At 40.3% G+C, this 15,166-nt stretch overlaps 1 protein-coding gene across 3 annotated transcripts in view; it reads right to left on the reverse strand.

The window, feature by feature from the left end:
* gria2b (glutamate receptor, ionotropic, AMPA 2b) overlaps positions 1-15,166 on the reverse strand; it is a 174,726-nt gene that overhangs the window by 5,114 nt on the left and 154,446 nt on the right. For all 3 annotated transcript variants that reach the window (XM_067992722.1, XM_067992715.1, XM_067992707.1), the window contains exons 10-13: positions 10,526-10,732; positions 9,157-9,527; positions 4,879-5,077; positions 445-692 (exon numbers count right to left, since the gene is read on the reverse strand). In XM_067992722.1, the coding sequence (XP_067848823.1) occupies positions 445-692; positions 4,879-5,077; positions 9,157-9,527; positions 10,526-10,732 (1,025 nt within the window). The remainder of the gene's footprint in view (positions 1-444; positions 693-4,878; positions 5,078-9,156; positions 9,528-10,525; positions 10,733-15,166) is intronic.

Consider the following 15,166-nt stretch of genomic DNA (forward strand, 5'->3'; position numbering starts at 1 on the left):
GGCCTTGGGCATCAATGGGATGGCTAAGGTGTCTCCCCCCACCCCCAATTCTCAACTCCTGGCCTCCCGTTTCTCAGGCACAAATCGGAAGTCTGAATTTTGCTCCCTCAAGATTTTTTAAAATTGTGTTTTCTCCCCCCAGTAGTAAAGCACGTCTGCATGTCACTTTTTACGAGTCTCAGGCCTAACCATTGTGTTTGATTCAAGGAACAGGAACTAAATTGAATATCTCAGGTAAATTGGGTATTGCCCTTTTAAAATTATATATTTGGTGCAATTAATTAAAAACTTGTGTTAAAAAAACTATGTGAATATATTCATGGATACTGCAATGGTAAAGTTACCTCATTTACTTATACAAACCATAACACAATAGTAATAGCACATCAGGGTAGGTGGGATACTATAACAACATTAAGAATATTGTTATACTATTCCACCCACCTTAATGGGGATCCTTTGGGTGTTGCAATCCCATATCCTTTCGAATCCAGGTTTCCTCCAACCTTCATGGTATCGCAAGGTTTCCTTTGTTCAATGTATTCATTCATGGTGGACTCCAGGAGATAAGCATATTTTCCTTTGGATTTCCGTACTCTGACCACACCTTCTGCAGTTGTTTTGACAAAGACAGATGGCTCAGCACTCTTCATGTAGGCCCACATTTTTTCAAAAAGTGCAATTTTGGATCTCTGCCGAAAAAGAATGATCAACTTACCAGAGACAGTTACTCTACCTGTGCTTGAAAACTGTTAAATTAGTTACACATTGGGAAGGATTTTCAACTTCAGCCAAAAACGGGCACAAGCGTCCATCAAGGTCGCAGTCGGGACGCGTGAACCATTTTCAGGTTTGAATTTTCTTGGAGAGCTGTGGGTGCCGAACAGGTGCTCCACTGCAGCCTGCCACTTTCAGAACATGCTGGCCGGCAGCTAAATCCTGCTGGAAGGGGGGAGGGAGCGGATTACGGGGGAGGAGGGAGGGGGGGGGGGGGGTGGTGGGTGGTGAGAATGGCCGGTAATGGGCTAGAAGATTTTGTGGGGCGAAGAGGGGCATCTTGGCTCCACAAGAATCTTTAAAAAACCCAAAACTTACCTTATCCTGAGCAGCCCCAGCTCCTCTAAGGACCGCTGGTTAAGCCGTTCAATGCTTGGTGCAACTGGGACTAGCATACACAGCACCACTTCCTATTTGTACATTAAAACTGGAATTGGGATCCTACAACCAGCTAAGCACCCCAATGTGCGTATTTAAACAGCCTCTCGCCTGTGTTGCATGAAAATTGAACTAGGCGGGCAATTGGGGATCTGAGGTCCACACCAGATTTTCCTTTGCCGGTCGCCCACTTTTCAGGTGAGAAACGGCCGACTGGCAGTTGAAAGTTTGTTAGACTGTTATAATATAGAATCATTGACTTTTGCAGTTACTAGGGTTTATGCTTCACCTTCAGACAAGTTTGTTTTATAACGTGTACTGTATATATTTACTGAAGGGACTCTACTGAGCTGCCATCTTTCAATCTGCCTGGCTTCATTTCACTGTTCATCACTGTGGCAGTTAAGACATGTGTTGATAGTCTGGCTGTGTGTCGGGCTCAGTAATGTTATATTGCAGGATGCTGACTAAAGGGCTTAAGTCACTTGTAGAAAGAAGTGAGAGCTGGGAGCTGTAGTCACATGGGATTGTGGAGGAAAAAATATTCTGATAAGAGTGGACAGGAAACGGAGAAAGGAAAGATATCATAAGAAGAATTAATAGAAATAACAGATCACAGAAAGGGAGTGGGAGGGAGAGCAGCAAATAAAAGTCAGTCAGTCAGAAACACAAGACATGGTGAAGGGCATGATTCAAATCCCATATACAGGAATGAGAGAAAAATAGGCTGCAATTATATAATACTGCAAAGGAAAAGATAGTCATACAGCATGAAATAAATAAATTGCAATGGGTATGTAATAAAATAGACTTATCCAGGAATAAAGTTATTTTTATTAACCCAAATATAGAAAATTCCTCTTAAAATGTAAATTTGAAAATCCTTTTCAGACTACCAGCCTAGGATGTAGTCACATAATGTAGAATCTTTAAGTGCAAAAGGCTAGGGATGAGCTTTTGAATAATATTTGTAGTTTGGGTTTAGATCTACAAGATCAGCATCTGCATTAGGAATCTGAGGAAATCGAAAAACAGTGCAAGAGAATTTGTTGATGAAAGTCTCTATTACCTGCCAAAGTTTATCTTTGATGTAAATCCCCACCCTAAGACCAAATGGACACGTGAAATGGTTCACTAAGGAAGTTGACACATAAAATGGCAAGTTCCCCAAATCACTAAGGAAATGGGTACCTTTCACCACAATGAAAGTTGAACGGATTGGAAGAAAATGTGCATGAAAATAAACACAAATCATTAATAAATAAATCAACCTGTCAGACACTACTTTCTGTGCATTAGCGACAGAACCTCATGAAAGATGTAAACATATAAGCCTAGAGTTTCCTCTTTTGGCACTATTGCTGCCAGGATGACTGTTTTACACTGAGAAAAGTCAATAGAGTGAAAAATCGGGCATGGTGTAAAATGGGCATCCAATCCAATCCTGTCAGTTTCCCGCCGGGCTGGTTGGGTTAAAATTACCCACTTAGAGTGTGATCTTTGGATTGTGACATTTGGAATGTAACAGACACATCTCAAAATAAATAAATAGATAGATAGAAAGATGGATAGATAGATAGATAAAGAAACTATAACATTTTCAACTTATATAATTGTGCGGTTCAATTAATAAACTCCCTACTACAATATGACCTTAAATTATGTGCTCATCTCACTCATTGAGAAGGTAACCAATTGCAATACTAGGACAATTTCCATTCAAACACAATTGCCTCATGTGTTCTATAAATATTTCATGCAAAGCTACATTTATTTCCTGCTCATTAACTATAAATTGTAATATTGCAATAGATTGCTAAAGTTGGTAAAGTTTTCTCAGATTGGATATCATTTCCAAAGCTCAGTATTATGAAGAAATTATACAAGAGGTTATGAAGCTGATTTGTTGGCTTACTGATGTCCTTTGACACAGTTGCTTAGATTTTACACTGAAATAGTAAACTTTTCAATTGTTAAACATTTGCTTTCTGAATATTTGAATCTTTGCTTTGGTACCATTCAGTCCTATCAGTGATGTGATTATTTTTTCCCTTTATTCTGTGGGTTCAGCTCTTTTCTTGAATGGTACAGTGATATTTTGCTCCTTTTCTATTTTTTTCTGTTCATCAAAATGAGGATGTCAGTGTTCAGAAATGTTTTACCATTCCAGCACCAGTGCCTGCACCCACCACTGAAACAAAGGGGCAAATTTTAACCCACAAAAATGGGAGGGTTGGGGGCAGGTGGATAGTTAAAATAATTGATTTTTCGAGCGCAACCGCAACCCGGCTCCAATGCGCCCACTTCCGGGTTTAATAGAGGCGTGTTTGGATGCGTGCGAGTAACCTACTCGCCGCAGTCGGGACCTTAGTTAGTTCAGGCAGGTGGGTAGTTATCACACCAATTAATGTCCTTATGAGTTGTTAATTAGGTCTTTTTAAATTGAATTTTACTGACCTTTAAATTTAAGGCCTCCAGCGCGGGTTTCCCAGAGCTGGTAAATCTCGCCAGTGAAAAGGAGGCGTGAAGGGCAGATCATGAGGTAGGTGTCTTTGTTGCACTCCTTGTGGGCCAGGAGGACTAGGAGTGTTTCCTCCTGGCCCAACAAGCTTACCTGCCATGATCGGACCCCCATGATCGGCCAACCCGCCCGCCCTCCGATGTCTGAGACCCTCCCCCTGATGTCTGAGACCCCCCCCCCCCCCCCGATGTCTGAGACCCCCCACGATCTCCGTCAGCTCACCTCCCCAACAATATTTGACTTCTCACCTCCCCAACGATGGCTGATTCCTCAACTCCCCAACGATCTACCACTGCTCACCTCCATCCCCCTCCCCCGCGATTGGCCTCCCCATCCAACTCCTAAAGTTCCCGATCTCACCCCGACACCCCCATCCAACCCCCAATGATCCCAATCTCTCCTCAAACCCCCCCCCCCCCATCTAATCTCCAATGATCCCAATCTCTCCCTGACCTCCCCCATACAAACCCTGAAGACTCTGATCTCTCCTTGGCTGCTTTCCCATCCGACAGGCAGCCAGCCTGTCAATCTGGCAGGCTGCTGGGCGTGAAACTTGGAAGTAAAATTTTTATCCTTCAATTTAATTGCAATCGGAGTCTCTGACCCGCCAACTTCACTTCCAGGTTTTGTGCCTAATAATCTTCCCCCCCGCTCTCTCTTCCCGGCTCCAAGTTAAAATCTAGGCCAAAGAGTGTTATAGATGCAGAATAAAACTTCCTTTCTTTACCCCAATAATATGCCAGATTCCCTACTGCACCAGTGTGACATTTCCATTTCCTTCACCAGCCACCTTTACGAACTCAGGATGTCCCAATGCACTTTACAACCAATGAAATACTTTTGAAGTGTAGTCACTGCTGTAATGAAGCTAACGTGGTAGCCAATTTGCACACAAGGTCCCACAAACAGCAATGTGATAATGACCTGTTAACTTTTTTTAATGATGTTGGTTGAGGGATAAATGTTGGCCAGGACACCAGGGAGAGATCCCCTGGTCAAGTGAATAAAAATATGTTGTAATCCCCGTTGACTGCTAAAACAAAATATAAATAGAAACTCTGTGATCACAAAATGAGAAATCAAAGTCTTTGCATGAGCAGTGTTACATTTTAAAAATGTTGACACTTTCTCACCCTAATCATAGCCACAATAACTCTCCCACCTCTGTAACGAAACACACAGAAAAAAACACCCTATCTTACCCTAAAGAATTCTTTAGTGGATCCAGCATCCAAAGTTCCATATGCAATCTCTGTTTGCTTAGCAAGATCCTCTGCACTTTCAATGGGAGACACCATTCGTTCGACCGTCAGGAAAGCAGCTAAGTTAGCCGTGTATGATGATATTATGATCAAGGTAAAGAACCACCACACACCTCCAACAATTCGCCCCGACAGGGATCTAATAACAAGTGTGAAATGGATTTGTAAAATGAAATGAATGCCTTCATTGGGACAGAGTAATCAATCACGTGTTATTGTGCATGGCATTTAAATACAGGGAAGCACATTAAGTGCATATTAGGGCCATTTCAGAGAAAGGTTAAAAAGAATTTCACAGCTTTTATGTCCAAGAAATGATTTGTGAAAGACTGAATGATTTTAGTGCTGTCAAACCTGTACTCCACAGCTCTACAATTATTTTTCAAGAAGTGTCATTTGGGCCCAATAAACAGAAAAAATGCGTCCCTGCAGTAAAAATCGCTGGGAATATGAAAATATGCCAGATGAAAATAAAGTAATATTAGTAGCCCTCCATGCTATTTTACATGAGTTATTTGCATGGCATACAAAATGGAGGCAGATTTGTGATATTTATACTGCAAATGCACATAGTACGGTCTTACACAAAAAATGCGCCAAATGCTTGAATGATTAGTTTCACTTAATCTGAAAAAGACATTTAAAACATTCAATGGCATCTACAAACAGTGTTATGCACAGATGTGAGAAGCTACGCACTATGCTGGAAGTTTAGTACATAAAAATGCGAATACTCAACATCCAACGAGCAACTTTTGCAGTGAGCTATGACCATGGTGGATTATTTTAAAAAGCCATTATATAATTTCTCAAAACCAGGTGCTTAATAAAAGAAACATGTCTCATGAGCTGCCAGTGAGCATGGGAAACAAAATTGTTGCAAACACGCAAGTTGTGTGAAAGCAAAAAAAAACTCAGAAATCCGAGGTTTTATTTGCAGCAAGTCGATATTTGCGATTTTTTTCTCTTGTCCTGCTCTAAAATGTAAGAAGATAAGTTAAATTTCTTTAAATTGATTTTAGGGGGAAAAAAAGAAAGGAAAATTCTAAGTCAATTCCCACAAATGTTACTTCTGACAAATACCCTAATAACAGTGCAAACCTATTTTAGTGTCTTTTTAGATTCAGCTGAAGTCTTTGAATACATCCTCATTAACTAAAACTGTAAGGGTCACTCTGAACTCATGGTGTCCCTGAGCACATCTTTGAGCACCAAATTCATTTCTTTACTAACCACAGGCCTAAGTACTCAGTGCCCCGCTCTCTTCTGATAGTTAACTGTCAACTTGTAAATTCATGTACATATTTCAATACCAGTAAGTCAAATGTAAAACAAATCATAGCAACGACTAGTGCTTGGTAAATTTCCTCCAGCTCTTATCTCTGAGTTTCAATAGATTTTTTTTAAAGAGTGCTGGTTCACAAGCAACAGCCACTGCAGTGCCCTGCAGAAATGGCCAGGTTTCATGTGTGAGTCAAAACAGTCAGTGTTGGCAGGCTATTCCAGCATGAGGGAATTATAACTGAGCCGCTCCTGTACTTACCTTAGGGGAAGAATGTAGCAACACTGTTCTTTTTTCAAAGCATTTACAAACTAATAAGACATAGTAACCACAGCAATTCTCCCTCCTTGGAGTCCACAAACATGCCCTTTCCAACAACGATCTCTGTATATCAATAGAAGTGGCTGATTTTTCCTCTCCGGAGCCCAGGGGTTCTTGGCCCTGGTGAGATCATCTAATTCAGCACAGACCCTGGAATCTAAGGCTCAGGTCAACAACACAAGGTGCATTTACTACAGAACCATTAAAGAAATCTCTTCTTTAATGGTTTTTAAACAGCTTATAAAAGTTATATCTTTGACTTCTGTTTTTTTTTAAATGCATTTTTTAAAATCAGTCAATAATTTTATGGGGCTGTTTTGCCAAATGTTACCAAAAGTATTAAACTACATTAAAATAAATATAAATTAAAATAAAAAGACATAAAACCTAGCAATAAAAACAATACTTCTTTTTGTGGAATACATACAGATGCACATAGTTTCAATAATGAGGATGTATGAACCCTAACATAGCGCACCAGGTTTCAAGAAATTATCAGAAGTCAAAGTTTCCTCACCTGTCATAACCTATTAAAGGGAAAAGGTACAGATATTTATTAAGTACGGTTCATTTGATTTAATGAAAACAGTAAGAGCGTTTTAATAGTTTTCATCCTTATAAGAGGTGGCATTCAGCAAGTCTCAACTGCAGCATTACCCTTCACTTTCTAACTTAGATTCTAATTGTGTTCTGTGGGCATCACAATGGTGTAGTGCACCAGAGCAATAATATAGCACGTGACAGAATGGTGGACACAGGTTTGTTTCTCCCATTCGGCTGAGTTCCTGATCTTAGCCACATCACGGTGTAGGTGAGGCACTGCTTAGAGGCCATGTACCTCCCCATTAGGAGGGAGGGAAGAGTGAAGTGAGAGTCATCACCAGCTGTGATCGAACACTTCCTAATAGCAGAATATGCAGATACTGGAAGCAGGTCACCCAGCTACCCTCTCACTCACATATTCTAAACCTTCAATATGCCAAGTCTACTAGCTTCTCGTTGTGGAGAGTATCAACTATAAGATTACGGACAGAACAACTGCTTCTACTGCATTACAACAGAACCAAAAATAGAGGACTCATTATCTGCTTAAAACCTGGACTATGAAAATAGAAAACATCAAGCATATAATGTCTGTACTGGTGGTTAAAATGATTTAAGCAGCTAACGGCCAGTCTAATTATGAGCTAATGAACAATGGTTAATTACAGTGATTATTTATTTACCTGTAGCCTATTAACATGGTTAAGTGTGACTAATAAGCTGTTAATAAACTGCAAAACTACTTGCTTGGAAGTAATTATTCCTCAGCCATTCTTTGGATATTCAGAATAATTAAAAATACTGGTTTAATTGAGTAAGGGGTAGGAAGAAATACTATTATTTTCTAGACAGCTACCAAGATGACTACGTGTCCTCAAGTTGATGGTGTAGAACATATTGCACATCTGTAACATATATAGGTGAAAAAGTGCTTCAAGTGCATAAGATTTAGTTGAGTCACGTACTGCCAGGCTAACACTGCAAGCTTGGTCTTGCCTAGAAATCTGGGAGAATAAAGTTTCTAAATCTTATTTCTATTGCTTTACGAAAAAAGCAATTATTCTGTAAATATTTTATAAGCAAGTCATGCACATCACAATTATTATGTAAATTTATCAAACTACCAGATCTTTAGAGAAAATATTCGAAGACTAGCACATCATGGCTAATAACCATTAAAAATGCAACAGATCTCTCTAAACCCTTTACTTCATGCAGTGACTAACAGTATCACTAATATTAAATGTGATCAGTTTATAGCCGAAGAACTTTGATCCATCATAGTTTTTTAAATAAATAAAGATATATGTGTATAATAAAAGATACACAAATAGAAAAATAAAGACACTCCTGTCTTCTCTCAACACTTCTTTCAGACAGATTACTCTAGCACATTTAACGCTCACCATTATAGATTCTTTCTCAATAAAAAATCTCTCCTGTATCAATGGAGACCTCTCTCAACAAATTAATTTCTCCTTTCTCGCTGAAGAGTGTAAAGAGCCAAAGGTCGACTAACGTACACTATTACACGAGATATTCATATTTTTCTTGAGTTTACCAGAAGCAGGCGAGCAACATATTTTGCTGTTAGTATGAATAAGAAACCATTGGATGATGGAATGATTGATGGCCTAACTAGGCTGGAGATCCTTACCATTCATCACCGTTCTTCACACTTGCCTCTGTTATATACACATGAACCATGGGCCGTGGATCGTAAAATGGGAATATGCAGCAAAAACACGGTACCCCTCCAAGAGGACTATGTAATGACTGTAACCTTATGCATTTTACGGTCTCGGCGGCATGGTGCATATAAGTTCACTGCAGAAATACATGAATGACATTATAGTGTATCATTCGTGTACTTCTTTGGTCTAAATAAAACTTTTTAAAAAATTTTGTTTTCCCTTTTTTGGACCAAAATTTCAAATTGATTTTTTTTTGTTTTTTGCAAATTTTTGTTTTTTCTTAAAGGGAAAAAGTCTGGTTTAAAGGCGAATATATATGCACCATGGCATCAGATAGGGACCGAAAATGCACAAAGCTAAAATGCTTGAGTGACCAACCTTGGCGAAATATCGCATCCTTGCTGCATAAAGGCACCCAGAGAAAACCAGAGACTATTAAATATCCCAAATTCATTAGTTTGTTCGTTACTTTGTGTTTCCCGTCCATCTTCATATTCCTCGGTGTGCCACTCATATGGACTAAATCTGCTGACCAGGAATAAAACTACGCTGACCCCGATGTAAGCGAAGACAATGCACATCCAGATTTCATACGCTAATGGATCTAGAAAGGAGAATACTCCTGGCTTCGACTTCTGGGGCTTCTTTATCATGATGGATATCCCGAGGCTCATGAAGGGCTTTGAAAAGTCGATCACCTCTTCTCTTACCAATGTTATTGTCAGTGGAGCTACTGCAATATCCGCTTTCTGCAACAACAAAAACACAGGTAGAGACAAAAGCTTCATTTAATACCTTTATTAATGAGTAAGAGAGTAATAGATCTGCAATACACTTGTTTTGCCAAGTGAAAGTGCTGTTCAACTACTGGCATTTTTTCAGTCTTGCACTTTTTAAAAATATGTGGTTAATATAATTATTCAGTTCGGATGAAGGTTCTCTGTCTAAACATTAACCTATCTTCTCTCTTCACAGGTGCGGCTATGTATTTCCTGTAGCTATATTAAATATAATTGTGTTCAATTATTGGTACATAGCTGAGGGTAGTTGTTCTAAGGTTGCTGCATGTTAATATTAGATAAGATGTAGGGCTGTCATTTATTTAAATTAAAATAAAATATTACAATAAATTCAGGACTGCCTCATGTTATTCTGATTCTCAACGATGATAAAATCAGTGCACCATTGCACTCCATTACACATTGCATTTATACTTCATCTATTCATTTAAACATGCAAATGAGTTGTTCTTAATGATGTGGAAGCTTTTGCATAGAGGGGTGCTAAGTTTGTTTATCAAGATACCATGCAAAAAGCTGTTTGCTCCAACATCACAAAAGGAAATGTTATTCTACAAATACTGTTCAATTGCAGACCAATAGCAAATTTTTATTCAAAGGTTTGCATTTGTGCTACCAAACCTGTAATGTGAAAATAGTTTACATTCATCTTTCATTAAATGTATCTCGTTATTTAGGAAATGTAATTATCCATCATCATCACATGATTTCCTTGATTCCTTCATTTCTGGAAATAACAGAACAGAGTATCTTACTTATATATAGTTGAGACAGAATTAAAACAGTTACATTTCCATAGGTTCTGACAATAGACATATTGCCCATGTGGCATAATCAGCATCATAAACGTATTCGCTTTTAGCCAATCATATGTTGTGTATTGAAGGCACAGCACTTTAATCATTGAATGAGCTGTAATAAATTCACTTAATATTTTATCATCTTACCCCATACACCAGCTCTCCCACCATTCCGTTCCAAACTTTTGTTTCCCCATCCCGAGCGCCATACTTCCCATCAGGCACTATGGAAAGTTTGTACTTAAAGCCACAATGTTTGGCTATTTCCGCAGCTAGGTCTACACAGTAGCCTTCATACTGGTCGTTGCCTTCAAATTGCTCGTAATTTTTCTTCAGCATCACATAGGGCGATTCCTGTGACAGAAAGCTTGCGTCACAAAACACATTTTTTTAAGGTCAATTCAATGTTATACAGCATTCACTGAGCAAGATGGTAGCCAGACAACATTCTTTGCCTCTGCTATTCTTGTCCTGGCCGACAGGAAGTACACAACAACAGCCAGCCTGACTCTTCCTTCTGACCCTGTGTGGGATGTATGAAATCCATTTGGTGCCTCATCCTAAAGACATTGCTAAGGATACAAGCTTGCAGTGTGGGAAAATGTGGATATGAATTCATCCTTTACTGTTCCATGGATTACTACCTTAGTACTCAACAACAACAACAACTTGCATTTATATAGCACCCTTAATGTAGTAAAATGTCCCAAAGCACTTCACAGGAGCGTTGTCAAACAAAATTTGACACCGAGCCAAGGAGATATTAGCACATGTCAAAGAGGTAGGTTTTAAGGAGGGTCTTGAAGATGTACAGAGAAGCAGAGAGGTTTAGGGAGGGAATTCCAGAGTTTAGGGCCTACGCAGCTGAAAACACGGCCGCCAATGGTGGAGCGATTAAAATCGGGAATTGCCAAGAGGTCAGAATTGGAGGAGCACAGAGATCTCAGAGGGTTGTAGGACTGGAGGAGGTTACAGAGATAGGGAGGAGCGAGGCCATGAAGGGATTTGAAAACAAGGATGAGAATTTGAGGCATTGACCGAGAGCCAATGTAGGTCAGTGGGCACAGGAGTGATGGGTGAATTGGACTTGATGCGAGTTAGGATACCGGCTGCAGAGTTTTGGATGAGCTCAAGTTTATAGAGGGTGGAAGATGGGAGGCCGGCCAGGAGAGCATTGGAATGAGCTGTGCCACCAAACAGCCCCACGAAAATTAATGTACTTCAAAGCTATAGAGGTTTGTATTAAATGGAAAAAAATACTTTTTCTTCTTGAATTAATGACCAATTTTTATTAGAAATTGACATAATTGTTTTAATACTAAATTGTTTCATCAAGAGAAATATCCTTGATGTCCATTTTCAAATTTATCTCAACATATTGTTTATTTTTAGTATTCGGAGAAGCACTGTGTTTTTTCCTAATCCAGATTTTAATATTAGTGTGGGTTTTACAGGCAATATTCATTTAATGTGAAACATGAATTGACAAATGTAATTTAAAAAATAAAACAATCATAAATTTGTGCTGCTTTTCAGTAACTAAAAATAGAAAAATAGAATATAAGAGCAGGGAGGTTATGCTAGAACTGTATAAAACATTGGTTAGGCCACAGCTTGAGTACTGTGTACAGTTTTGGTCACCACATTACAGGAAAGATGTGATTGCACTAGAGAGGGTACAGAGGAGACTTATGAGGATGTTGCCAGGACTGGAGAATTTTAGCTATGAGGAAAGATTGGATAGGCTGGAGTTGTTTTCATTGGATCAGAGGAAGCTGAGGGGAGATTTAATTGAGGTGTATACAATTATGAGGGGCCTAGATAGAGTGGATAGGAAGGACTTATTTTCCTTAGCAGAGGGGTCAGTGACCAGGGGACATAGATTTAAAGTAATTGGTAGAAGGATTAGAGGGGAGCTGAGGAGAAACTTTTTCACCCAGAGGGTGGTGGGGGTCTGGAACTCACTGCCTGAAAGAGTGGTAGAGGCAGAAACCCTCAACTCACTTAAAAAGTACTTGGATGTGCACATGAAGTGCCGCAACCTACAGGGCTACAGACCAAGTGCTGAAAAGTGGGATTAGGCTGGATATCTCTTTTTCGGCTGGCAAAGACACGATGGGCCGAATGGCTTCCTTCTGTGCCGTAACTTTCTATGATTCTAACTGCTATTTGTAAATATAATTTAAAGTTTAAAATTTAGCAATTTTCTCTAGGCCTCTAAAGCTGTCGCCTACCATCATAGTCCATCCTCCAAATATGACTTCTTCGTGACACCTTATGGGGTTCCATGATCCACTGACAGGAGGCATACTTCCTCAGAGTGAGATTGACACTGTTAGTATTTTCTCCTCATGAAGAATGAGTATTCTACCAACATGAGGAATGTCATCTAGTGCCCTAACGAAGATGTGGCAGGACTAAGAATGCAAAGTTTGAATTTCAACTGGAGTAGTGGTTTGAACATTAGCTCATCTTGATGGAAATCCAATGTGATAGCTGGAGTTATCAAATGGAGAACTAACTTAAGCAGCTGCTCTTTCCATGTGGATTGGTATTAAAGAACGGAAAAAAACAAAAATAAATGTTGGCAGCCTCAGCTGATGCTTTTAGAGCTGGGTTTTCCATTCTGTGAAGAAGTCATAATTAGGGTTAATCTTCTGTCATTATTTTAATGGACATTGCTTACTAAACACCAACCTTTTAATACAAGTTGGTGCTATTTTCCGTTTGGTGAAGTAACTTCTCCATTTCCGCCTGTTGCTTCTGGCCTGAGTTAGAATTATCGATGTAGATTTTCAACTTGCTGCCCAGGCATAAAACTGGCGTTGCAGATCTGCCATCCATTATACAAACTGTCCGATTTTAATTTCCATTATGGAAAAGAAAATCGGGTTGTTCCTATAATGGGCAGCTGACCAGCAACGCCAGTTTTATCCCCGGGTGGCAAGTTTAAAATCTATCCCATTGGGGGTGGTTTTAAATCCCAAGAATGGTTGGGTTGGGGCGGATGGGAGTTGAAAACAGTTGTTTCTTCGTGTCGCAACTGCAAAATATTTGGACTTGGCATTCCCAGTGGGAAGCCTGTACTTTTCCGTGCCGACGTTAAACCCGGAAATAAAGCCGGGTTGTGGTCGCGACCCAAAAAACAACTGTTTTCAACTCCCACTCGCTCCAACCCACCCATTCCTAGGGTTAAAATCACCCCCATTGTATCTCCAAGATTGCTGATTATGCCACTGAGCATTACAGCTGCAAAATATGGGGGTGGATTTGAGACAGGTGAAAACTGAGGCAATTGTGGGGAGTGACATACCACCACATTCCTGCCATCGTTTCGGCCGCTGTAATCTTTCCCTGGGTACCTACCACAGGCAGTCGGAGCGGCTGGCTGAGTCAGGTCCACTTAAAATGCATATTGGGGTCCTACTTGGGCTGAGTCAGGCCCATTTGAAATGTAATTGGGGTCCTATAACGTGCATAGAATCCTGATTGCCATTTTATGATAATACTGGACAGAACGTGCGCTATACATAGGGCCGCTGCCACTCTGAGTCCTTAACCCCACCCAAGATTGAACTCCCCCATGACCTACCTTCTTCCGATATTGCGGTGGCCCAAAGCCAGTGGGCTATCTCAGGGCACTCGCTTTCCACCCACTATGAGGTGGAATGCTAACGAGGTCTGACCCTCAAAATGAGCCAGGTCTCCCAGTGGGCCTATCGGCCAACCGTTCGGTGGGGGTGAGGAGGTGGAATCTATTCCGTGGTGTCGTGCACTGTTGTAGGAGGCAGAGGGTGGAGTGGGAGTGAAAGCTTCACAGAACAGTTAGCATCACTCACACCAACTAACCCCGTGGCCACGTGAAGAGGACAAACAGCATCTACCTGTTCCTAACAGTGAAACAATTTGTGCAAAGATTGAAACTGTCCAAGGAGGTTTATGGTTTATGCCATCTCCTGAATGATGAGCTGCAGAGACAGTCTTCAGTCAGCAGTGCCCTCCTTACAAAATAGTAATTTCTAGGCTCCAACGGGGGAAATTACAAGGGAGTGGCAATTTGATTGTCAAACCCATTAAACACTGACTGATGTGCTATTATGACATGCCCACCAGTCAATCCACTTTGGCACAAAACAGTACCTGCAATCTCAAAGGCAGTAGGACCTTTATCAATTTCTCTACGGTTCAAGGAATAATCAATTGTACCCATGTTGTTATTTGGAGGCCATCCAGCATTGTCATGGTATATATAAACTGAAAGGACTTTCACAGCTACTTCCAAGGTGGATGGAATTCTCAATGGTTGGATGTTGGGAGATATGGGCAATGTGGTGCAATCATGGCGTGTGCTACTTCTGTACAAGAGCATCAGGGCTCAGCCACAGTACAATATGGCCATGTCTCGGGTGCTTGGACCATTCCATGCTATGAATAAATGATCAAAACAGTGATGGTTTGCTGCATGGTATATAACATGCACATTCACAAAGGCACTGGCATACAATTCACCAATGATCAGCAAGCACCAAGGTATGAGGAAGATGAAAGAGGAGTTAACATCTGCCAGTGAAGAAGTAGCTGCACTGGCAGAATGAGACACTTTCTTCCTTAAGGTGCTGCACCCTGAAGTGTGAAATTAATATTTACATAAATTGGGATTGGCCAGATGTGGAATACTAACGCCAAAGTGGTAAAAGATTAGTGCTAGCCCAAACACCTGGGGTTTCACAATGAAGAATATTAACATTAATAAACCCCAAAAACAGGGAGATTGACACCCTGAGAACT

This window comes from Heptranchias perlo, chromosome 1, assembly GCF_035084215.1.
Source record: "Heptranchias perlo isolate sHepPer1 chromosome 1, sHepPer1.hap1, whole genome shotgun sequence".
NCBI lineage: Eukaryota > Metazoa > Chordata > Chondrichthyes > Hexanchiformes > Hexanchidae > Heptranchias > Heptranchias perlo.